Below are 27,011 nucleotides of genomic sequence, written 5' to 3'. Positions count from 1 at the left end.
CATCTTTATTCATCATAAATCATGTACATTGGTGGTACAGTGAATAATGTCAGAATACTTAAAATAAAAATACAATTTCTATGTATGGGAGGTGGAAAACCCCTCAAAAGAATATAATGCAAAAGAATATTATAGGAATAATCAAAAGAATATTATTTATTAATTATTCTTTTAGAATTTTCTTGAATTTAAATAGGTTTGTTTCTTTTTTATCAATTCAGGGAAAAATTTTAGAAACTCGTTACCAGCACTGAATAGCACTGCTGCGTGTAGTGGGGGAGATTTTAGAAAATGAAATTAGGTCAAGCCTGTTGCTACAGAGTACAGACATGTGTGAGGTACTTGGACTTCTACAAATGCCGAATGGCAAAAACATATTATTTTTACTGGAGGAAAGTTCCATGAAGTCACCTCTCAAGGGTTAACACGTTTGCTACCGCAATAGTACAAAATTTTTATGTGACGAGCCACCACATGTATTCAACGGCACATTTGAAAAACAGCATGCCCAGACTGACGTCGCATATTTTAGTCGGTGTCGCAATGTTATTAAAAAGCTTATATCTGTTGACTTAAGTGAAAGTAAATTACTAACATCTAAGGTTTTACTGTTACAATAATTATCTTTTATTTTACTGAAGTACACACACACAACATTTTTACTCAAACATAACTTATTCAACAATTCTCATTACTATAAAAACAATCCTAACTATTTACACATGGTCAGCTGTTACCAACATAAATTAAATTAAATACAGAACAAGTAACAGCAAACATATTATATAAAAATAAAATTACATTCAACACCTTCCCTTAATTTTAATTTTATGTAAGAAACAAAAAATACATATCTCGATTATTGTCTTCTGTTCAAGATTTTGGATAGTTGATCAAAGCTTTGCTAAATTGATGAAACTTAACATTGTTCAAGGGTTTTGTAAACATATCCGCAACATTCTCAGATGTAGAAACAAAAGAAATGTTTATTTTACCTTGCCTTACATTTTCAGTCAAAAAATGGTAGCGAACATCAAAGTGTTTGCTTCGCTTATTAAAAATTCCATTTCTACAAAGCTTAATAGCACTTTGATTGTCCATGTTTAGGTTTGTTTCAACATTAGTTCCACTCAACTCTTGCAAGAAAGTTTTTAAATATAACACTTCTTTGACACATTCCGCCGCTGCAATGTATTCTGCTTCAGTGCTGGACAAAGCTACAATCGGTTGTCTTCTTGTACACCAGCTTATTGGGTCTTCTCCATACATTATGACAAATCCAGTAGTACTTCTTCTTGTATGCTTGCAATTTGCATAGTCTGCGTCACAATATACATTTAGGCAATTTTCTCCTGATGCTGAAAATAATATTCCTGCGTCTTGAGTACCTTTAATATATCTTAAGGTTCGTTTGACATTTACAACATCTTCATTGATTGGATTCTCAACACATCTACTTTCTAATCCCACAGCAAGTGTAAGATCAGGTCTGGTTTTATTGGATAAGTACAGCAAACTTCCTACAACTTCTCTGTAAGGATAATCTTTTGTCAGGCAGCTTACTTCTTCATCAGGTTTGCTCGTTTTCACTGGACAAATGGGAGTGTCTACAGGTTTACAATCTATCATTCCATATTTTTCGAGAATACTGTTTGAATAGTTCTTTTGTGTTAACAATATCCCTTCCCTTGAATATAAAATTTCCATTCCAAGAAAGTTTGATGGGTTTTCGTCTGTTTTTATTTTAAAATCTCTAGACAGCTCGTTCAAAAGTTTCTTCATCTCTCTTTCATCTGAACCAGCAAGAATTCCATCATCAACAAATATAGCAAGATGAATACTGCCATTTGTAAAAACACAACGGTCAGACTGAGTTTGTTTTAAGCCATATTTTAGTAAGCAGTTTGTAAACAACTGGTTCCATTTAAATGGAGCTTGTTTAAGTACATATAAAGTCTTTCTTAATTTCAAAACTTTATCTTTATGATCAAACCCTTCAGGTACACACATATAAATTTCTTCATCTAAATTTCCATAGAGAAAAGCAGTTTTAACATCAAATTGCATTAGTTTGAGATTTTGTTTGGCAGCTAATGAAAATAACAAACGTAAAGTTGAATTACTTACAACTGGGCTGTAGGTTTCATCATAGTCTATACCTTGTTCTTGGGCAAAACCTCTTACAACTAGTCTCGCTTTGTATTTTCCGTTATCCTTTCTTGTTAATACCCACTTGTTACTTAGGATCTTCTTGTTTAGTTTAGTTTTTGTTTGTTTAGCTTCTTGTCAACCACTTCCCACGTTTCATTCTCAATTAGGGAGTTTTTCTCATCCTCAATTGCTTGTAGCCAATTCTTTTTATCTGGTCCTTTGATTGCTTCTTCATATGATGTCAACATCAAAAAATCTTTATATCTTTCAGGTAGTTTAGTTTTTCTTCTTAGTTTGATGCTTTGTGTAGTATCAGTATTACTTGAACTTGGCTGTTCTTCATTGATTTCATTTTTGTCTGAAACCAACTCAAACTCTACTTCATTATTACTTATCTCACTTAGATTATCTGCACTCTCAATATCTTCATTTTCATCTTCTTTCTGGTCATTTTCATTTTTGTCTTCTTTCTTGTCATTTTCATTTTTGTCTCCTTTCTGGTCATTCTCATCGTGACTGTCATCGTCTCCAATAATTGTTGTTTTCTCCTGTTCTTTGCCAACATGCTTGCTTTTGTACTCAACGAATTTCACATCTCTTGAGACTTTTATTTTCCTAGAGCGTTCATTCCATATCCTATACGCATTCAGACCATATCCCACAAAAATAAATGATTTATTTCTGATATCCAACTTTCCTAAGTTAGGCCTGGTTATACGAGCATAAACTTTGCTGCCGAAAATTCTTAACCTTGATAGATCTGGTTTTTGGCCATACCATTTTTCACATGGTGTAGTGTCAACTGACTCACAAGGACTTCTGTTTACAATGTATGCGGCTGTTCTTATAGCTTCTCCCCATAGCTCTTTACTTGATTCTGAATCAAACAGCAGTGCTCTTGTTTTTTCTAAAAGAGTTCGGTTCATCCTCTCAGCTTTGCCATTTAGCTGTGGCGAATAAGGAACAGTGTAGTCTAACACTATACCCTTTGTTTTACACAAATCTTGGAGATGCTTCGAAATATATTCTCCACCATTGTCACATCGGATCTTGTGAATTTTTAAGTTCCATTTAGCCTCTACTTCTGCAAAATATTGTTTTACTGCATCAAACACTTCATACAAGCCTTTTAAAAGATATACCATAGTAAAGTTTGTGTAATCATCAATAAATGTGATAAAATATATTTTACCATCATGAGTACTTGGTTCTACTGGTCCACATACATCAGTGTGAATTATTTCTAGTGGTCTTGTTGCTCTTGTTCTTTCAGTATTAAAAGGTAGCCTTGTCTGTTTAGCCTTCAAACAGACTTCACAAGTCGTTCTTCTATCACAGGTCTTCAAACATTGGCCAGACAATTTTATACCTTCTGACATAGAAATGAGTTTATTTAAACTATCAAAACTAATATGTCCCATTCTTCTATGCCACAAAATTACACTATCATCCACTACCGGTTTACTTGTTTCTCTTTCTATTAACTGAGCATTTAAATTACTATTAATGTCAAAAATCTTCACTGTGAACAATCCATTTGAATTTTTTAAGCCTTCCAACACTTTATCTCCAGTTTTTCTAAGTCCTATCATAACTTTATTTTCAGAGAAAGTAACCTCACCACCATTATTAGTTATTTCAGAAACAGACAACAAGTTTTTACTGAGTTCAGGAACATATAGCACATTATTCAGGATACATTCTTTGGATTTTACAGTTCCACTTGTTGAAGCTAACATGGTTTGATTTTTCTTTGCAACATATATTTCAGAAGAAATATTTTGTTTATTACTTAACAAATCTTCACAATTTGTCATATGTGAAGATGTGCCTGAATCAACAACCCATTCAGATACAAAGTTGACAGTCCCACTATTAGCCCGAACATTTTCATCATACGACAAAAATGACACAGTTTTACTAGCGACATTTAGGTTCTGGCTTTTTCTAAAGTAACAATCTTTTTCATTATGATTTGACTTTTTACATATATTACAAAATAAATTTGGCTTTACATTTCTTTTTTCAAACTTGTTAACAAAATTTTTTACATTTCCACAGGTGTTTGCTAGATGACCAACAGCATTGCATTTAAAACACCGCCTTTCATTATCAGAGTTAGCCCAATTGTGTGTAGGTTTCTTGCAGTATTTTGCTTTATGGCCTGGAATTTTACAGTTGTGACAAACAACTTGGAATGCAAGATTTTTCTCTAGGCTTACCTCCTTTAACTCACTTCTTGACTCTTCTGCTAACAGTCTCGCTGTTAGATTTGCCAATGTCTTTTCTTCATTGGGCATTGATTCCCAGGCAGTTACAAAATACTTAAATCTATCTGGCAGACTGACAAGAATTTTTGATATTATAATTTTTTCATCAATATCTTGTTTTAAAGTTTTTAGTCTGTGTGCTATGTTTTCAATTCTACTTATGTGAGAACTTATATCAGAATTAGGCTCATACCTGAGGTTAAAGAATTCTTGTAATAACGAGTACCGTACTTCTGCTGCTCTGAGTCTCTTTCATAAATATTACACAGCTTCAAAAACATTTCTCTTGAGTTTTCACAGTTAATGATATGTAACATCGGTCCCATCTCAATAGAACTAATTATACACTTCTGAGCCTTGGCATCTCTTTTAATCCAATCAGCCTTCTTCTTTCCATCGCCCATATCTTCAAGTTTCTCAGAACCATCAACAATACTCATCAAATCACTGGATTGAAATATTATTTTAATCTGAAAATTCCACAATGGAAAAGTTTCAACTCCTTTGAGTTTTTCTACAAAATCATCTTCTTTTACTGATGCCATTGTTAGTCTTACTTTTATTTCACTCACCTTCACTACACTTTAACTCTTGGGGTTTTACTATAAGATTACTTCTTGTTTTTACAGTTATGGTTGAATTAATGAATTTTTCTGGGCCCATAACCTGTTGACTTAAGTGAAAGTAAATTACTAACACCTAAGGTTTTACTGTTACAATAATTATCTTTTATTTTACTGAAGTACACACACACAACAATTTTACTCAAACATAACTTATTCAACAATTCTCATTACTATAAAACAATCCTAACTATTTACACATGGTCAGCTGTTACCAACATAAATTAAATTAAATACAGAACAAGTAACAGCAAAACATATTATATAAAAATAAAATTACATTCAACAATATCTTCGTAACGGTCTATTTGAAGGCACTGAATTCATTTTTAGTGGTCTACAGAGATGTCTGTCGCATATGTGCGTCACTTGGTGTGTAGTGACGTCATATGGTAGTTGGCAAAATTGTTTTTTTACTTTGCTACATTACTGGCCTGTGGTCTGTGTGTACTGTGAACTAAATGACACCCGGTCTAGATGTGTAATATTAAAATGTATACCTTGGTACGTGACAATGACCGCAGCATTGCATATATGTGGCGATCGGTAGCGAACGTTTTGAAGAGTTGACTCAGACATACCATCTGCTTTGCTCAATTCAATTTACCTCCACACATTTTGTCAATAAGTATGCTTGGCAAGTGGAGAATTAAACACAGCCCTATGTAAGGGGCCCTCAAGGGAAATGATTATGGAGGGAGAGTCATAACAGCTAACCTTACATTGCTGGTTGTGTAAAATGTATTTTCTTTTGTCATCCTTATCATAACCAAAGTGCTATATGTGTTCATAGGATGGGAAGGAAATAAAACTTCATCTCCCAGTACCAAGTCGAACAGAGCTCTATGTGTTATCGCTCGAAGATACTTTCCCTGTCCAGAAAAAACACCCAAAGAAACTGCTGAAATGTCTTTCTGTGACGCAGAGTACTTTTTTTGGGATATCGAGGACTGTGCTATAATGAGCAACAAACACCCCTATGTTTGTGAAAGAAATGCTGATAATATTGGTAAGTTTCCAACTTAAATTATATCTAAGCATACACTGCATGTATACTATGTGACATAATTATGTATATTTTATTACTTCTTAAGATAAGCTATCACACCATAAGTTAATCGAATAAGAGGAACAAATCGATCACTTGTGTTAATCGAGCTTAAACACTGTATGAAATAGGAGATCCAAATAATAAATATATGGTTTGAACAGTGTTCAATCTAGAGGGCTTGACCATTCCAAGTCTTTGTGAGAGAATTTTGATCTGACGTTTGTTGTTTAGTCTCATACAACGGTTTTCTTCACCTGCAGATTTCCTGTGAGGAAGTTTCCTCCAGAACCCTAGGCCTTCTCAAGGGTGGTAAAGTTATTGTTTTAATTCTCTATTGTTGTTTTGACATCTTTTACGTGCACTCTTGTGGGTTTTCCATTACGGTAAATTTCTATTACTACTGGAGAGAGAACTTTGGTAATTATGTGAGGTCCCGAGTACCTGGGTAATAGTTTTGCATTTATGGCTTTATGGGCCTGTGACAGGTGTCTTTCCCTGCAGAATACTTTGTCTCCTACCTTTGGTTTATAGGGTCTTCTTCTGAGATTGTAATAGTGTCTTTGAACTCCATGAGCTTTCTCTAAATTACTTTTCACTAGTTTAAAAATGGCCTGCATTTCTTGTGCTTTCAATCTCGGGTCTATGTCAATTAATTCATCTGTTGGTAAATTTAACAGTTGAGGGGTGCGTAGTTCCCGCCCAAAATTAAGGTAAGCGGGTGAGAATCCAGTCGAGTTATGTGTTGCAGTATTGAATGCAAACATAAACTCGGGCAACATGTGACGTACTTTTCCACACTGAAACATATAACACTAGTTTACATGCCAGGTTTAAGTACCACGTGCTATACAGCACATTTAGTTTCCGGATAGGCCTCAGTACGGAGATTTGGGTTGGCCTTCCAGGGTTCGCGACAAGATGTTTCTTTCACGCTCAGCCGTGCCGTCGCCTTGGCTGAGGTTTACCGCGTCGGAGATCTCGAGCATCTGGTTCATCACACAGATGTCGCCGTAGTCCGGATTAATCCTCAAGGACCGGTCACTGCCCCTTTTACCGCAGTGAGACGTGGTGGCCTTCCATGGAAGCTAGTCGCCACCCCCGAAATCGTCTTCGTGTTCAGCACACGACATCCAGCCAGGCACTTGGGTTCTGCACACCAAGTATGGGTTGACTCCGTCTGCCGTTGTAGCCTGGGGTCCACTGTCGCCCTCCTGTCGTCACAGCCGCAGGCTGAGGCTCATTCCGCCCCCCCACTCGTCGTAGTAGGCTGGGGCTCATCCGGCCTCACCTGGCCGTCGTTGCAGGCTGGGTCTGTTATGACCACCGTCGATGCTACCGCAGACTCGGGTCATACTTCCCATCCGTCGCCGCTGTCGTCTGGGCATCTGGTTTCTCACACAGATCCCTGTCGGTGCTGTCGTATGGGAATCCGGCTCATCGCACGGACCCCTGTCTCTGCCGTCGTATAGGTATCCTGCTCGTTGCAGGAATACCTATCGTTGCCGTCGTTTGTTCGGGCGCCATAGATGTGACGTACTACGTGGGGGCATTGGTCCCCTGCCCGTTGCTCGTGCTTGTCGTCGTATGGGAATCCGGCTCATCGCACGGACCCCTGTCGTTGTCGTCGTCGTATGAGTGTCCTACTCGTTGCAGGGACACTTCGTCGATGTTGTCGTATCGTGGGGATCCGGCTCATCGCACGGACCCCTGTCGTTGTCGTCGTCGTATGGGAATCCGGCTCACCGCACGGACCCCTGTCACTGCCCCTTCCACCGCAGTGAGACGTGATGACCTTCCATTGTCGTTAGTCGTCATCCCCGAATCGTCTACATGTCCACATGTAGCCCCAGGAGAATCTGGTTCCACACACACATCCCAGCGTCGTAGCGGTACCTGGGGAGCTCCACCTGCCGCTGTAGTCGGGGTTCGGATCACCCACCTAACGTCGCAGCTACTACGCCTTCACTGCAGGCTGGGCGTCCATCGTGGCCCCAATCGAGACTACAGCCGGTAGTCCTCGGCCCCGTCGGTCTCCGCCGCCGTCCTGGGTGTCCGTCTGGTTCTGCACACAGACTCCTGATGTCGCGGTACCTTGATCTTAGCCGACTCAACCCCATTTCCCATTCCTTTGGGTCTCGTTTATGTATTGCGCTATCATTGTTTCAATTACTTTATTTGTCCTTTCAACGGGGTTTGCCTGTGGTGTATATGGGGGAGTGAATCGGTGTATAATACTGTATTCCTTGGCTATCTGGTCAAAGAGAGTACTCGTGTACTGTATACCATTATCTGAGATTAGCGTGTATGGTGTTCCGTGTCTCAAAACTATTTTTTCCTTGAAAACCTGACTGACGGCTCGTGCGGTAGCTGCTCTGATAGCCGAACATTCTATCCATTTGGTAAACGTGTCTTGAAACATTACTAAATAGCAGTTGCCTTTCGTTGACCGAGGAAATGGACCAACTAGGTCGGTACTGACAGTGTTCCAAGGACCCTTTGGACACCTAAATTGTAGTTCTCCTTGTTTCAATTGACTTGTGTGCTTAAATCTTTCGCAGTTCTCGCAGTTACGGATGTATCTGGAGACGTCCCGAAACATACCAGGCCAATAATATGACCGAACTATCCGGTCATATGTTTTTGCTATTCCCAAGTGTCCTGCTTGCGGATCATCGTGGTTGGCTTGGAGTATTTAGTTTCTTCTTTCATGAGGAACACATAACTTCCAAGGCGATGTAGTACTCCTATCACCTCTCCCTACATTGTTCCATATGTGTTTATACAAACTATCATCGACTATTTTAAATGTGGTATATTTTCCAGGTTGAGACTTGACCCTCGTAACCATTTTATCATACCATTGAGTCTTTTTATTATATGTGGGCTCAGGTAAAGGTGTGGACTCAGTGACACATACCATTAGGCTCTCGGCTGTTTCTGTAGTGTGATACATTCTTGAAAGAGCGTCCGCGACTTTGTTCATCGCCCCTTTTCGATACTCTATCCGGAAGTCGTATTGTTGCAGTTCCGAGTACCATCGGGCAAGCCGCCCTGAGGGACTTTGTAGAGTGCTGAGCTATTTTAATGCTTGATGGTCGGTGTAGACGATAACGTGGTATCCTTCAATATATGGACGAAATTTTCTGAATGCGTGTAGAACGGCTAAACATTCTTTCTCTGTGGTCGAATACCGTTTCTCGTTGTCATGCAAGCTTCTACTCAAAAATGCTATTACTCTCTCTTGTCCGTCTAACTTTTGGAACAAGGTAGCTCCTAAGCCTAAGTCAGATGCATCTGTCTGTATGTAGAATTGTTCCGAAACATCCGGACAGGCTAAAATTGGTGCCTGGGTTAGTAGTGATTTAACTTTTTCGAAGGCTAGATTTTCCTTCTCAGTCCAATTCCACTTAACCGTTTTCCTCAGAAGCTTATTCATCGGGGCTGTTACTTTAGAATATTCGGGGATGAATCGCTTATACCATCCTGCCATCCCTAAGAAGCTGCGAAGCTCTCTGACCGTCCGAGGTGCTGGATAGCGTACCACTGCTTCGATTTTATCTGGGTCAGTTGCAATCCCCTCGGCGTTAACCATATGGCCAAGATATCTTAATTCTGTTTGGCAAAATTTACATTTGTCGAGGTTTAACTGTAGCTTTGCGTCTCTTAGTCTGTTGAATATTTTTGACAAATTCTGAAGATGTTCCGACAGTGTTTTGCCCAGCACTATTATGTCGTCTAAGTAGGCGAAGGCAATTTGCTCGATGTTCGGGCCTAAGACTGTATCCAATAGTCGTTGGAAAGTAGCGGGTGCCGAATGCAATCCAAATGGCATTACCTTAAATTGGTAAAGTCCTCTCGACGGGGCCGTAAAAGCTGTCAGTGGTCGGCTCTTTTCTTCCAGGGGAATTTGCCAATAGCCATCTTTTAAATCTATGGTCGATATGTATTTAGCCTCTTTTAGCCGATCCAGGATAGCCTGTACTTGCGGCAATGGGTATGCATCCTTTACCGTGGCATCATTCGCCGATTTTAAATTAACACAAAACCGATATTTCCCGGAGGGCTTTTTCACAAGGACTACTGCCGAGCTCCACGGGCTTACTGATGGTTCTATTACACCTTCTTTCAACATCTTATCAACCTCTTCATTGATAACCTGCTGCATTGCTGGGTTTCTAGGTTGGTACCGATGTTTCATCGGTTGTACCCCCGGTTTTAGTCGTAGCTTGTGTTCCACAAGATGGGTAGGGCCACATATCCCTTCGAACTTCCCAAGTTCAAAATCCAAAAACTCTTTTACTTTTATTTCCTCTTCCGTTGTTAGACTTTTAATGTCATAAATGGATTCCTGATCCAGAAATAGAGCCGGGACGCTAGAGTCCTTGTTGTTCCAGTATAGCTCCTTTTTAGGGACGTTAATAATTATTCCCCACTCCTGCAGATAATTTCCATACCTAGTATAATGTCTGCTACAAGTCCTGGCAACAAATACATTTTTGCCGAATATTTTTGTTCGTTTGAAACAACTCGGAAAGTATAACATTTTTCAATTACCACTTTGGTTCCATTAGCAACTCTTGCAAATTGGGACTCAACGCTTTTCGCCTTAATTCCCCTTTTCTCCAGAACATCAGCTATCTTCTGGCTGATATAACTCTTACTTGCCCCCGTGTCCACTAGAGCATTTATCTTATTCTCTAAGATATTTGAGTGAAAATTTAAAAACGTACGTTTTCATGTCCCTGGCCTTTTACTTCGTAGATACTGGATTTGTAGTTTATTATTATGTGTTTTAATATTTTTTGGGATGGGGGCAACATGTTACACACATTTATTTGGTTTTAAATAGGTTCTAGGTATTTTTTTCGTATTTTTAAAGTCTCGAAATTCACGACCATGACGTGTCCCTAGGGTACATTCTCCAACTTTCACGCTGTTTTTAGACTAATTATTCATGCCAAAATATATAATGCCATATTTTTATGTCATCAATGGTTATTAAACTTACAAAAAAGGAGCATATTATAATTTTATTGTCATTACAAACTGACTACCATGACAAAATAAGTCTGTCCCTCGATTTGGCGTCACGACCATTTGGGAAAAATTTTCAACTTTGGAGCACGACAGTGGCAAGCCTGGCGTCGATGGAGTCAGTTGGTTTTAGAGACTAGTTCGGGGTGTACGTCAGGATTGTAGTGCCGGTCGTTTCGAGTTGAAAGGAGGAATTACAAGATTAATAAAGGAAAGATTGTGTTTTTTGTAATTTTGGTGTGTCCATGACCGTACGTAGTCATTCGATAAAGTAGACATGGTGTTAATTTTTGTTTATAAGATATTTCAATTGCTAGAATAACCTAGAAGTCCACTTTGTATCCTCGAACATGAGGTGCAGGCCTACCGCCAGAACAGAGCCAAATAACACGTAATTTCACGACCAAAGTTTCACGACCATCGCGGGTTTTTTCACGACCAATCCAGCCTTATGGATTATAGTGTGTTTGGTCGTGACAATAACTTTAATATAATTGTAAATAGAACAGTTTAGTTCAATTGAAACACATATTTTTATTATAACTAACAGGATAATTGAAGTATTGTTTAGAAAGATTTAGATTATTCCAGACAATTCACGACTGTTCCGCTTGTCCCTGACCATCACGTTTATGATTTCTATCATAAAAATTTCAAAAATTAACATATCGTCATATTTCAATGTTTTATACACAAAAGAAGCACACCTCTATACAAACATAACGATTTTTTGGGTCTCAGGTAAGTTTTTTCGGAGTTATACAAACTTAAAAAGATTTTATAGGCTTTTTTTTAATTTTTTGAGTTTTTTATTTTTTTCTAGAAAGACCAAATATACAAAAAGCTCAGTGACCTTTTTATTATATAATGGTCATAAAAGTAAATTAGTTTTTAGCAAAATATAGTTATAAAAATAATATTAACTATTTTTAATATTCATTTAAACGTCCGTTATGGTCGTGACAGGATTTTGTGTTTTTCTACTAAAGATGCTCTTTTAAAAAGAAACTACCAAAGATATTGCGTTACCATGGTCATTTTATGAAACTTCAAATGTTAATGAATTAAAAAAAATAATAAAAGTTTTGAAAAAAGGGGAAAAAAATTTGCAAAGTGCTTTTCCTGAAAACGTACGTTTTTTAATTTTCACTCATTTACAACTATATACATTCTATTATCCATATTATTTTGTTCTGCCGTTTCACTGATCTTACTTTCTGTAACGGGTCTCATTTGGTTTATTGTCGAGGACTGGGTGGACCCCTTTTCTCCCGGCCCCCTCTGTAGTTTACCGCTCTTGGACAGGTACAGTTTCCTAACTTTCCTTCTGCTCCACAGAACCTACACGGGGAAGGTTTCTTTGGCAGACGGCAATCTCTAAGTATGTGGCCTGGTTGATCGCAGTTCCAACATTTGGGCCTTGAATCCCTATGACCATAGTTATTATTTCTCCGATCAAAATTTTGAGGACGATACTGATTACTCTGTCTTACAGGACGTTGTTGAGGCCTCGGGAGGTCGTCTCTACCTTTATACGCAATGTCCGGATACATGGATTGTGCAGCATTCACGGAAGGCGGAAGTTATTTGCCGATTGTTTAATGGATTCATACTCTTTTGCAGCGACCATTAGTTCATCGATTGTTTTTATATTCCCTCTGAGACCATATAATTTATACTCCAGGAGCATGTTTTTGTAAATCTGATTAAATTGTTGTTCAGAAGAATACTTTCCATGTCGCCGCATCAGGGTCTGTACACTGATTGCGTAGTCATTAAATAGTTCGTTTTGACCTTGAGTACGAGCTCTTATTTCGGAATCCAATTTTTCCCTATAGCGCTTTGGCAGGAATTGATTTTCTAGATGGAATAAAAATTCACCCCACGTTTTCCAATATGTTTTGTAGTTCCAGTACCAGAGAAGCGCCTTTCCTTTGAGTAACTCAGGGAGAGCAGGTAATAATTCGTCTTCCTTGATATTGTAGCATTGATATTGAGTTCATTTCGTTAACTCGTTCCAAAAAGAGAACTACATCCTTATGCCCATCGAAGAAAAGGTTCCACTTTCGGACTGTATTGCACACATTAATATTTTCTAAATATTTGTGACTCACCATCTTGGAATCTTCTTTGGTTGGTGATTTCATTTCTGTAGTCTCTCTAGACGATCCTGGTGGTGGGGTAGCTAACGCAGGTCTGTATTCTCCTCTGATGAAACTGCTACGACGATCAGCTCTCACTGTTCCTGAAGACTGAAGTCCAAATTTCCTTAACTCCTCGACTAATTCCGCCTTCTTAAGGGTATATATCCAACCTGTCCTCGGGTTCCTCTTTTCTTCCTCGACTATGCTTCCGTTGTCCGAATCACTGTCAGACGGCATTTTTCTATTCTTCAATAACGGAGTATTATTTACAATATTTACAGTGTCCGGGTCTTTCTTACCCTTTTCACAATTTCACTAAAGTCTTCACTCGAGTCCCTGTTCGGGCGCCAAAATCTTGTGAGGAAGTTTCCTCCAGAACCCTAGGCCTTCTCAAGGGTGGTAAGGGTCGATAAGTGAAAAGACTGAGTATCTCAAACTTCTGTTTTATTCCTTTGAAATGATTAGGGAATTTAAAGTGGAGAGAATAGTTTTAGGCTTGATGTAATGGAACTGAATAGAGATTACCATGAATAATTAATTATATCTTACCAATCTTGAGTTTAGTCTTGAGGTTAATATTGTCGAAGAATGAGAAAGTCCTTTATATAACTTTAAAATACAATTACAAATTCTATAGAGAAAATCACCAACAAATAAATGCAAAATGAATTAGGAAAAACTGTGATGTATTTCTTGACTATTTTGAACATCAATAATCACATGTAGTAAAATTGAAAACCCCCAAAACATGTGTTGAAGCCAGACTAAAATAAAATAAACCATAGAATACTAAACATGCCGGGCCCCTTGAACCGCAGGTTCAATTAATTAATTTAACAAGTGAGTACAGAAACAGTAGGCCTAATTAAAACAGAGAAAGTTAAAGCAACAAAAGGGGCGGAACTGTAATAAAATTTAGTCTTCAAGTACAGGCAGTGGGAAAACCTTGATTGCCGGTCTAGTGAGAAGGCCACTCTTCGTACGCACAGTCACAACTCTTGTAATGTCATCTGAACCAGGGTGAGTTTCAACAATCTTTCTTTATCCACATTGACTAGCTGACTCAGAAGGAAGCAGAGTTGCAGACCTGCAACACCAACCCAAGCAATGCAATGGCAAGCTGCATTGGTAACAAATAATATGGTACAATATAATGTTGGTATCATTCTTGTTCTGGAATTGAGGGTTCGGAGGAAATATGGAGGAGTACAATCTTTGTCTATGATCAGTTTTTATCAAATACAGAAACTTTCCCCCAGAGGTTAAAGAACAGCAGGCCATTCTCAAGTACAAAGAGTGGTGGCCAACTGCTGTATTAGACGACTCCCCAAATAATAGTAGTGCTTTGACCCAATTATAAGAAGGGGGCAACTTGCAGTAGTCCCATTCAGTGCATCCAGAGGAATACACTACCAAAAGCAGTCTCTTTTGGGGGCTTTTGAGAACTCATGTGGGTTTTAATGGAAACCCTGATTCTGATTAGTATGTTCAAAACATTTCCAGTCATGTTCTGTGCATAATATTAGCTGGGTTTCAAAATTGGTTAAACAAAACTAAAACAGCAAAGTATTGTTATCAGTCACATTTAAAGTATCTTGGCTATAAATTACTTTTCAATTAATTGTTACATGGTTGTTTGTCAGAACCTCCTCAGCTTGGGAAAAGAGAGTAAGATTGGTGTAAGCACATTTTTTAGATAAGCTAAATTGTATTATTGTCGGTTGTATTATTGTTGGAAAACATTCAAATAATTACCACCAAAATTAGTTTCCTTAAATTCCAGATATTATATAGTAGACTCTCAGTAATCCCACAGAAATAGGACCGTGATTAGTACAGCCGGATTAGTAAATATGCCAAATTACTGGAATGTCATCCATAAAAACACTTAAAATGCACAAAAAAGTGTTATAAAGTGGGGAATGAGTTGATTCTCGATACCACCAATACCAATTGGAAATTGGTATTGGTATCGAGAATCTATCGTCAAAAGTCAATTGCAATACCAATACCCAACCTGTCTGCGAAGATTGCACGATCAGAAACCACTATTGCCACACGCATGTAGACAATGACGTTTCCGTTTCCGGTACCGTCTGAGATGATTATAATGTCTACACGACTGCAGGAGATGTTCATGAATTTGCCCGGATTGCACAAGACGATGGTGACGTTTCCGTGACTGCGGAGGTCGATGATGATGGTCTACATGGCTGCGGAAAATGATCAGAATTTTGCTGTGATCGCTGAAGACGATGATAATATCCACGCGACTGAAAAATGTTAATGAATTGCCGCGATCCCGGGAGATGATGATGTTTCCGTTACTAAATAGAGTCACACTCAGCACACAAATAGAGAGACACTGTACATCAAACTGTTACACAATAACGTGTCTCAACTTGAATCCCCTACCACACCCGCCAAAAGACGCTGGATTACTGGAGTGGCGAATTATAGAGGGCTTACTGTACCGGTACTTGATATAGTCATAGAAATAGGACCATTTATCATACCTCCATATAAATCCTCAAGGATTTTGACATCCCTTTATTTACCATTTCAGTTAATTCTATTACAGTATCAATGCATAAAACTCTATACCGATACTTACTATCTTAACTAGTGCTATAGTGTAACAAAATATATTTTGTAGGTTGTGTGAAAGGAAGTGGCCAAGATTACCGAGGCATTGCAAACGTCACTGAGACCTCAACCGCCTGTTTACCCTGGGAGTTACCGAAGGTAATCCACTTGTGAAAGATAAACCTAGAATAAACAGTGTATCATTATTATGGTAAAAGGAAATATTTAACTAATTTAGGTTAATATGCATTTTAGGGTTGCATGCGATTTTTGAATTTTTATTTTTCATTCTACTCGATATTCAACGCTGATTCTGAAAAACCCCGTTCTTTTTCCCAGGAAAACGACCATAAACCGGAAAAACAACCAAAACGACCAAAAGTGTTGTTTTACCAAAACACGTCATGTGTCATGTGGGAATATCAAGCAGATCACAAATATGCAAGAATTATTTGGATCCGACGTCAAATAAGCGAGATTTTGACGAAAATGTGATACTGCCAGCAATAACCCCAACTCACTAGGGGACAGGTGGGAACTTAAAAAAATTAAAAAATCAGGTGGAAACTGGAAACCCTAAAATGCATATTTACCCTAATTTCTAGAGTTGCCAATTTCATGTAGGCTACGGTATATATTTTTAGGATAATAAATTGTTAATTCTAATAATAATATTCACCAAGCACTATAGGATGTATAACATTAAAGAATCAGTTCAAATTTTCAGGAAGTTTATTACACGTTTTACAACAGGTGTTTACTCCAATTATATAAATAAATATAAGTTAAGAGTTTTAACCCTGTTTGCCACATTATGGATGAAGGAAAAGTGTTATGTTTAGCTTTATAATGTTTTGATGCTTCAAATTATTTAACACTTTCAGTAGGCCTACTGACTGTCTCTTGACCTGAGATACACAGTAGTGAATATGTGTACATACAAGGTCTGGTAGAGAACGTGTTAATTTAACTATGTATTACATCAACAGGTCAAGTCAGCACTGAAGTATCGTGTGTCTGAGACGACGTTCAAGAGTGTGCTGGCAGGACATAACCATTGCCGCAACCTGGGAAGCTCAGACCCACAGCCTTGGTGTTATGTGGCTGAAGGAGATTCCATCAAGAAGGAGGCTTGCGACATCCCCAACTGTGTGGATCATGGTGAGCACCAGCTTCTGGACATTACAGTTCATAGTCTGTTTTGTTTTCTAAGCAACACTGTTTTAGTGCAGTCTGACAATTAGTCAGTACCTTTAATTTTTAAGTAATTCCATTAAATATTTTATCTTTTTTTAAATGAATTGTCAGAACCGTGGTTTTATTGCTGTTAAAATGTATACCTAGAAGATAAATAACTAGGTATCGTGGTCTATGTGGACAGGCAAATGCAAGGTTAAAATAAAAAAAAATAAACACAGTGCTTGAATTTTGATAAATTCTACCTATACTACAATGATTTCTTGTATTTTACATACATCTAATCAAGAATCTAATGGGAAAAGTTAAAACTTTTTGAATAATTAATGTAGGTAGAGGTGTATATAATTTACCACAAACAAGCTGTATTTAGTACAGTAAATAGCTAGGTAGATTAATGGTTACAGTAATCAGGAGGTTTCAAGTTACATCTCAAGAAAAGTCTTTTTGATAATTCAAAACTCCAACTAGATGTCCTTCATCATTGAACATTCAATGACTCTTACAAAAGAAACAGCTGATCTTACTTAGTAAAAAAGCGACAAGGTTTCTTGCACCATTCTACACTCATCCTTCAATCATATTTTGGTTCAAATACGCCCATCTCCATTGATAATATAATGCAAGCCATAAGGGTTAATATGTCTTAAAATGTGTCGTTGAGTAATTATTAATTTGTTCAGGGAAAAGAATATCAGAAGAAAGAGCTGCTGGAGAGAGTAGTTACACTTGTGCTGCTAATCTGTTTTCCTGTGGACTCAATGACTGTATACCTTTACCATGGGTGTGCGATGGACAACCGGTAAGTAACAGCTTATCTAATGTCAAGTCAAGTCATTACTTTATTGCCACAACACAATAATTAAATTTCATAAATAAAACCAGCATCCCTGGAGAAATAGGTGACATTGTCAATGGTCTAACCAAACAAAATTTAACAGTTAAGGGGGTTGTACTCATCCATGTTAACATATGTACCTTTTTCTCGAAAACTATTTAAGATGATGGCTGACTTCTGTTTTTTATATGACAGATCTAGTCTTTCTGTACATTTGGAATGTAAAAATTTCAAAATTTGAAAAATTTCAAATTGATATCTTTTGTGGTTATTGAGAAAAAGGAACATATGTACTAAAATTTAACTTTTGGAAAACCACAAAATACAGAAAGCTCTGTCCCAACTGAAAAACAACTGACATGCTCTTAAAAAATAATGTTTATACTATATTTAGGGTCAAAAGTTTACTTATTGTTGCATATCGTTGGAAACGGGAAAACTCAGGCTACAAAATGGTAAAAAAAATCTATTTGAAAAAAAAATATTTTTTTGATGGACTAAAAATATACAAAAGTCAAAATATCCTCTGCCCCAGCTGGAAAACAGCTGATATACTCTTAAATAAACGGTATCAGCATTCTGACACATACTTTCTCCCATAAGCTTGTCAACAACCTTTATCATGTGTAAGCGGTGAGAGTAAATATACGGAAATGGGATTTGTACAATTTTCTTCAGAATTTAAAGGACTATAACATACTAAATTTTTATCAAAATCGTTCGAGCCAATTTTGGAAAAATCTGATTTTCCGTTATTTTATGGGGTTTTTATGGGAAAATAACATAATTTACAATAACTTTTGAACTGTAATTTTTACAGAAATGGGATTTGTACTATTTTGTTCAGAATATAAAAGACTATAACACACTAAATTGTTATCAAAATCGTTCGGGCCATTTTTGGGAAAATCCTATTTTTCCGTTATTTTATGGGGTTTTATGGGAAAATCCCCATTAAAAATAAAAATTTCTAAAAAATGAAAAAACTACCAAAATTGACCCTATTTTTTGTTATTTTATGGGGTTTTTATGGGGAAATAACATAACTTACCATAACTTTTGAACCGTAATTTTTACAGAAATGGGCTTTGTACCATTTTGTTCAGAATTTAAAGGGCTACAACATACTAAATTTGTATCAAAATCGTTCGGGCCATTTTTGAGAAAATCCGATATTTTCGTTTTTTTATGGGTTTTTATGGGAAAATCCCCATTAAAAATCAAAATTTCAAAAAAATGAAAAAAACGCCTGGAGATACCATGGATTAGAACCTACATACCAAATTTCATCGAAATCGGACCACAGGTGTAGTCTCCAGCTCTGTACACATCCAGACACACAGACACACACACACATACACACACACACACACACAGACATCACTTCGAAAACCACTTTTTTGGGTCCAGGGGGACCCAAAACGAATATATCCACTCAAAACAAAAAACTCGAAAATTTTGACGAAAACAATACTTTCTCCATATACTATGGTATAGGGGGAGAAAGTAAAAATAATGTTTATATTATATTTAGGGTCAATAACTTACTTACTGTTGTATATCGTTGGAACCTGGAAATTTCAGGCTACAAAATGGCAGTATAAAATCATTTTTGGAAAAGCGGGCGGCCCTGGGCATATGCCCAGTCTGCCCATTTATAAAAGCGGGCCTGCTTACTGGTATTATTTGAGAACAGAACGGTGCACAGAACAGCTCTGAAGTTGTCATGTGCACTTTGCTGTGTTTCAAAATGTTTTTAAATGATTGAATCTCCCACCTCTTACAAGATAAGGTCAGTGATATGTTTTTTGACTGCAAGAAACATATCATCTGCAGATAATTATCACCAGATGACTGAAGTTTATAACCCTAATGCAACGATAGAGGGAAAGTGCAGAAGTGGGTTGGGGAGTGAAAAAAAGTTTGTAAAAATGTTCATTTCAGTAAGAATTGTGTTTTTGGTCAGTAGTCAGACTTCTCACAGAAGATCACAAAGGATAAAGGATTTCACAGCCATTTTTACACTCCCTAACCTGTTTCCGAACTTTACCCTCACTCATTTCATTAGGGCCATAACCTTCAGTCATCTGAAGATGAATGTCGGCATCGGATATGTTCCTTGTGGTTAAAAAACGTATCACTGACCTTATCTCAAATATGGCAGGGGATTCGATAGTTTAAAAAATTGTCTAGACATACAGCAAAACGTAAACGTCAAATACAGAGCTACAAACTGCGCCGTTAATTTCACCAATGATAGCAGTAAGCGGCAAGCTGCCTTGTTGCAGCGTACACGCGAACAATGTAGCTATATGCAAAAACATACCTTACATTAAAAATGGCCCTTGTAAATACTAACAAATGCTATTTGACATTTATATTCATGTAGGTACGCTATAAAGGCCTATTATAAAGGCTCTTATGGCCTTTTATTAGTTAGCTGTACTTGCCTTATAAAAAAAAAAATTTTCAATCAATTGTGTTGTTTGGACAAATAATAGGACTGCAAGAATGGGTTAGATGAGTTGAACTGCACGGGAGGCTTGGTACAGTTTAAGCAACACACCTCCGCCAGACTGATGGAGCATGACAAGGAGAAGTGGCTTCACACCAGTGCTGCTAACTGTGCTACTCGCTGTCTTGAAGCTGAGGACTTCACTTGTAGATCCTTCGCTCATTTGTGAGTACAGTGAAAGCCTGCCAATCTGGCATTCGAAGGCTGAGCACTTTCAATAATCTCGCATCAATCTAATTAAAAGTCTAACTAAAGTGTTATATATGCTGTTTTAAGCCACACACGATCAGTTTAGATGTCAGTAGTGTCACAGATATCGTAGGATAGCAGGAGCAATCGTTCGTAGTGATCGGCAGACGTCAGATGCATTCTATGTTTAGTAGTATTTCCGCTAGTATCACAATAACGGCTGTTTTTAGAAGACCTGTAGTAAAGCACTTTGTTAATCCGGCAACGTCAAATACCCGAATCTTGCAAATTAGCGTCTAATGTATTTCACCTTTAGATATTACAGGAATGATAGTGTTTACAATTTTTTTGTATGAGCAACATATACACACACCAAGAGAATGCCAATAATACAATGAAAGTTTTAAAAATGATATTTCAAGAGAATTACTGACTATGAGGTGGTCATGGCCACCTTTAACTCCAGGCCGCAGCCTGGTAGAATTGGCAAGCAAGTAGTGTTGTTTAGCACCAGACGTCCCATAAGACAACATGGCAGACAGGTGATCCCAGCTCATTAATTTGTGTATTATTCATTTAAATTTAAATTTATTAACATAAATTTTTTAAGGACTAGCAGAGAACCCGTCCTTCGTACGTTCTTTCAAGTATAAAATGCTTATTGCAGTTATACTCAAGTTTTGCGTTTGCAAAGGGGTAGGACACAGTTTAATAAAATTTGTTTCTTTAAATTTATGGTATACAGTATTACACATCTACCATAGCCATAATATTCTACTACTTCTCCTAAACAAAAGAGAAAAATAAATTATTAAAAATCCGCAAAATATCACAAATCATTCATGAAATTAAAAACATAAACATTCCTGTAAACAATCCTACTTTGACAGTTCTCATTGCGTAGCACAGTTTTTTGTTGCTGCTTAGTTCAAATTAGCTGTTTCATAAATGCAAAAGAATAATAGTGCTGTAAATTTTGTTAGTAAATCTTATTACTTTTTAATGCTTTTGCATATCATAGAACCAACTTTTTAGTTGAAACAGCTGACTAAATTCTTTAATTAATTCCCATCCTTATATACAGACTGTCCCAAAAGTCCCGGACCGGTTTAATATTTTCTAAACGACAACAGATAAATCAATAAGATTTTGCACATCAACACCACACTTAAAAATATACTTTTTTAAGGAACTATCAATTTTCTGTCATATCATGGGGACGTCCCGCAAGGAGTCAGAAGGAAATCTTAAATAGAAGAATAGGTTGACATGCACATCAAATTAAAGACCTTTACTAGTAGATTACAATGCCGTAAATTCAAGCTCAAAAGAACACCTGAGTAAAAAATGGCAGCCGTTCAAAGATTTCTTGAACCTGCCATTTTGAATCTTTGAACGACTGTCATTTTTTACTCAGGCGTTCTTTTGAGCTTGAATTTACGGCATTGTAATCTACTAGTGAAGACCTTTAATTTGGTGTGCATATCGACCTATGCTTACATTAAAAAATCTTTTCCGATTCCTAGGGCTGTGCCCCCAATTGCAAATTAAATGGATCTTTGAACCACTGTAATTCTTGACTTGGTTGTCCGTTTGAGTTCAAATTTGCAGCATTATATTCTGCTAGTAAAGACCTTTAATTTGATGTACATGTCAACCTATGCTTCTATTTAAGATTTCCTTCTGACTCCTTGCGGGGACGTCCCCATGATGTGACAGAAAATTGATATTTCCTTAAAAAAGTAGATTTTTAGGTGTGGTGTTGATGTACCAAATCTTATTGATTTATCGGTTGTCGTTTAGAAAATATTAAACCGGTCCGGGACTTTTGGGACAGTCTGTATAATACGTGAAGGTGATTTCTACGAAACCCTACTCCTCCGATAATAATGGACGGATTTTTACAAACGAAGTGCCAAAATAAAGTATTTTTTATGAAGACGCCCCCTTTCACCAATTCCTGCAATAAAAGTCCTCGGGCTTTGCCCCACAGGCCATCAAAGTGTGAGTTTCTCCCATAAGATTAACATGGGGAAATCAAAATATTTAATAGGAAACTTTGTCCCCACTAATTTGAGAGAACAGCTGGGCGTAGAAACTTGATGGAGGTGTCCAAAGAAAGGTCTTAGTCTGTAGATGAGTTATCAAAAGAAAAACTAATCAAAATCCCTTAGGACTCTGCCCCAGAAGCCTTTAAAGATCCCTCCACAGAGTTGTTTACATTTTGGCCGTGTGAATAATACTTTTTAATGAAAAAGCTGTTCATTTTTAAATTGTATTTCAAACAACACACATTTATTGGGAGTTACTGAATTCTACCAAATAAGTATTTGCAATATTATTTTCTGATTTTAAAATAGATTTTCTCGTTTATCATGTCATGTTTTGCAGTATAACGTTCCATTACGAAATCAGTGGAAAATCCTTTTATCACAGCAATTCTTAAATTATTTCTTATTGAACTACCTTATATCTATTGTACGGGTTGGTGTCTGCCTTTTTCATCTCTTTTGCCTACATTTCATCATATTATTCTACACATATAAAATATTTATGTAGAAATATCTGCTCTTATCATGTCTAATAAAATCCAAACATAGAAACTTTGTCTAAAATGGTACCCATCTTGAAATTATTTGCACCTGCCTATATTATGGACTTTGGCGCACTCATTGCACTATGAGGTGGTCATGGCCACCTTTAACTCCAGGCTTGCCTGGTAGAATTGGCAAGCAAGTAGTGTTGTTTAGCACCAGACGTCCCATAAGACAACATGGCAGACAGGTGATCCCAGCTCATTAATTTGTGTATTATTCATTTAAATTATGAAGTTTAACCTACGTAACCTACATAACCTACGTGTAACCTACGTCATAAATAAATGCACTGGTTTGGTAACATTATTAAAAAATAACACAACATTTTGGCTGTAAAAGATGTTACAAAGAGAAAACACTATTTAAGCAGCTACTGTCATGTCAGAAAGGTCATATTCCTGTTAAACTAGATCACATAATCCTTTATAAGATACGTTGATTAACAATATGTAAATGTCAATATATACGTAACAGCCAATTTACAGTATTTTTGCTTTTTGGAAATGTCCCATTGCTATGTCATTTGCATTATTTGTTGCCTATGAAGCCGCACGACCATATAAACAAGGAGGCCTCTAACAGTACAAGAATAAAAGCCAACTTTACTTCAAGTATTCCACTACACCTAACATTCCGTAGAGAGATTATATTGACAACTTTATGTTATTGATAAGGCTGAGACAACTAAACTGGCATCCCCATGTCAGGGAACTCCAGCTTTAACAGTAACCCCACAATCAATAATTTCTCAAAACTATGATAGAGGGTTCATTCATTGGCACAGAAGTACGATATGAACCTCCCTCCCTTTAAAGTTATACCTCCCTTTGAAGTTAGAATATGTCTTCCTAAAAAAATATTTTCTTTTTAAATAAAATCATATTGCACTGATGAAATCACGAAAGTGTTTAACTACAAAAGATCCATCAATACGATTTTAATACTATTTAAACGTTCTTCTAAAGGAAGATATACCATATAACATACTAATAATAACTCCGATGACGTACGGTATGGGGAATATTTTATTCATTGAATGATCAACCTAATTTGGCAACTAACGCAATTAATATCATTATTGTTTTTACACTTATTACTCTTTAAACAATGCTAGATGCTCAAAATATGTATATTTCACCCAATTTATCGCAGTTAGATAAATTAACGTAAGCCTTGAAAGTAACCGTCGATTTCGACGGGTTTCACCTAGTATACTTAAAATGTTCGTCATGATGAGAAACCATGCGCAAAACTATCCATTATTTCATAAATTGCCCTTAAGGTCGTAATTGCTTTCTAAAGAGAACTTTCCATATACCTAATGTTAAAAATACCTCAGATGTACTTATTTGTATGTTATTCTTTCCATTTATTACCTTACTAAAATCAGGTGTGATCATTTGTTTGTATTCTGTTTTGTAGATTTCAGCTTAACTTAACCAATCAATAGTTTTATTAATACCTATGAAGTCAAACGGGGTGAAGCCCGTAGGTAATAGCTAGTTAAATATGAATACTCATAAGGTTAACATGGAGAGCTACAGAGCCACTGGGGCGCAGCCCGGAAGGATTTTTGAGATAAGAATGCCTATATGTTAATCAGGAATGTGAGCTATCATCATGCTAAATTTCAGCCCAATCCGTCCAGTGGTTAAAGCGTAATTGAACTTCAAACAAACACACAAACTTTCACACTTATAATATTAGTAAGATTGAAAATAAAACATATGAGAACCAAACCAATATAAATTGAAAATCTATTTTTGTACATTTAAAGTGGAATCAATATTTTCATAGCCCATCAGTAACCAAGCATTTGTATTCTAAAAAAATACACAAATTAATACTATTAGCTGGCTCCAAACAACACAGCTATTTCAACACTACTTGCAACATTGCCAATTCTAAGGCTGCGGCCTGGAGTTAAAGGTGGCCGTGGTGGTTCAACTATAGGTTTGCTAAAAATGATAAATATACCGTCATAAGTCAATAGATATTTTAAATGTTATCCTATACCATTTGTTCTAAGATTTTAAAACTTATGACAAATAGAATTAAATATAGACCATCAGCAGTGCTGTGGTTAGCTCTCAACGCCGTGTAGTTGAGGCGCACGAGATACGTAAGTACACACGGCGCTTGCAGTGGTGGACGCCAGAACTTATGCTAACCGCAGCACTGCTGACGGTCTATATCAATATATTAATTACGTAAGCCGATTCTTTGCGTCAAAATTGTGAGCGTCTGGGAAGTCGTAGAACGACGGGAGAGGGCTCAAATTAAAGGTATTGATCCCGTGACAGCGGGAAAAATAGTGAAATTCACAAAATCTTAACACAAAATTAGATATAACGTAAAATGTTCTCCATAAGAATAGCATTAGAAGGCATTTACTGCTGATTTTTGTTTACTCCAATACAGCTGATCGTGATTTATCATTAAGCAAGTAAGCTTACATTTGGATTACTCATTTGCCAGTCAATTCTGCAATGTAATGTATACTATATAAAACCAACTATATAAAGGGATAACGGTACCCTTAATAATCAAGACTTTAAGTTATGTCAAAGTTGAAATAAATTGTTATTCCACACTTTTTTGTAAATTTACTAACATTTATATTTTAAATTTATTGTAGTGTTTAATCAATATTTTGTAGAAGTGAAATAACCTCAACTTCTCTAGAAAACAATCTCTTAGAAAACAATTTGGGAATTAAGATGAAGTAGGTTCTTACAGGTATTTAAGTACTTAAGTACTTTGTTAATTGCTCCAAGCAAAAAAGGTTCAAATAACATAGCCTAGCATGAGGTCCGTGAAGTTGGCGTACCCATATTAGCGTATCCACTTTTGATCATACCAATCGTTAGTTCATCGTTAGTTCATCGTTAGTTCTCGATAGTTCCCAAATTTTTTCGTTAGTTCTCAAAAAATAAAAAAGTTATAGCCGATTATAAGTGGGTACGCTAACTTCACACTTCCGGGTTCTAGCACGCGCCGTTTTCTGAGGAGAAATGTTTACATCTATATACCAATCGTTAGTTCTTCGTTAGTCCTCGATAGTTCCCAAATTTTTTCGTTAGTTCTCAAAAAATAAAAAAGTTATGAGGCATACAAAGTGGGTACGCTAACTTCACAATTGTACAATTTCCAGCGGGAACAGTTTTTTTACTATAAATGCCTATATCTATATACCAATCGTTAGTTCTTCGTTAGTTCTCGATAGTTCTCCAAAATTAACGTTAGTTCTCAAAAAATAAAAAAGTTACGAAGCATAAAAAGTGGGTACGCCAACTTCACAGTTTTAGAATTTCCAGCGGACACAGTTTTTTTACTATAAATGACTATATCTATATACCAATCGTTAGTTCTTCGTTAGTTCTCGATAGTTCTCCAATATTTACGTTAGTTCTCAAAAAATAAAAAGTTAAGAGGCATACAAAGTGGGTACGCCAACTTCACAATTATAGAATTTCCAGCGGGCACAGTTTTTTTACTATAAATGCCTATATCTATATACCAATCGTTAGTTCTTCGTTAGTTCTCGATAGTTCTCCAATATTAACGTTAGTTCTCAAAAAATAAGAAAGTTAAGAGGCATACAAAGTGGGTACGCTAACTTCACAACTATACAATTTCCAGCAGGCACCGTTTTCTGACTATAAATGCTTAGGCTATATCTATACACCAATCGTTAGTTCTTCGTTAGTTCTCGATAGTTCTCCAATATTTACGTTAGTTCTCAAAAAATAAAAAGTTACGAAGCATAAAAAGTGGGTACGCCAACTACACAACTATAGAATTTCCAGCGGGCAC

At 36.8% G+C, this 27,011-nt stretch overlaps 1 protein-coding gene across 1 annotated transcript in view; it reads left to right on the top strand.

Annotated features, from left to right (window-relative positions):
* LOC128983440 (uncharacterized) overlaps positions 1-27,011 on the top strand; it is a 104,741-nt gene that overhangs the window by 29,164 nt on the left and 48,566 nt on the right. Inside the window, exons 8-12 of the mRNA XM_054402733.1 lie at positions 5,838-6,053; positions 15,930-16,018; positions 16,849-17,020; positions 17,740-17,858; positions 20,396-20,574. Of these exons, the coding sequence (XP_054258708.1) occupies positions 5,838-6,053; positions 15,930-16,018; positions 16,849-17,020; positions 17,740-17,858; positions 20,396-20,574 (775 nt within the window). The remainder of the gene's footprint in view (positions 1-5,837; positions 6,054-15,929; positions 16,019-16,848; positions 17,021-17,739; positions 17,859-20,395; positions 20,575-27,011) is intronic.

This window comes from Macrosteles quadrilineatus, unplaced genomic scaffold (genome assembly GCF_028750875.1).
Source record: "Macrosteles quadrilineatus isolate MER2022 unplaced genomic scaffold, UCM_ALF_1.0 Scaffold_1__1_contigs__length_201487025, whole genome shotgun sequence".
Lineage (NCBI taxonomy): Eukaryota > Metazoa > Arthropoda > Insecta > Hemiptera > Cicadellidae > Macrosteles > Macrosteles quadrilineatus.
The sequence above is the reverse complement of the archived record's forward strand: the minus strand, read 5'-3'. Positions and strand labels throughout refer to the sequence as shown.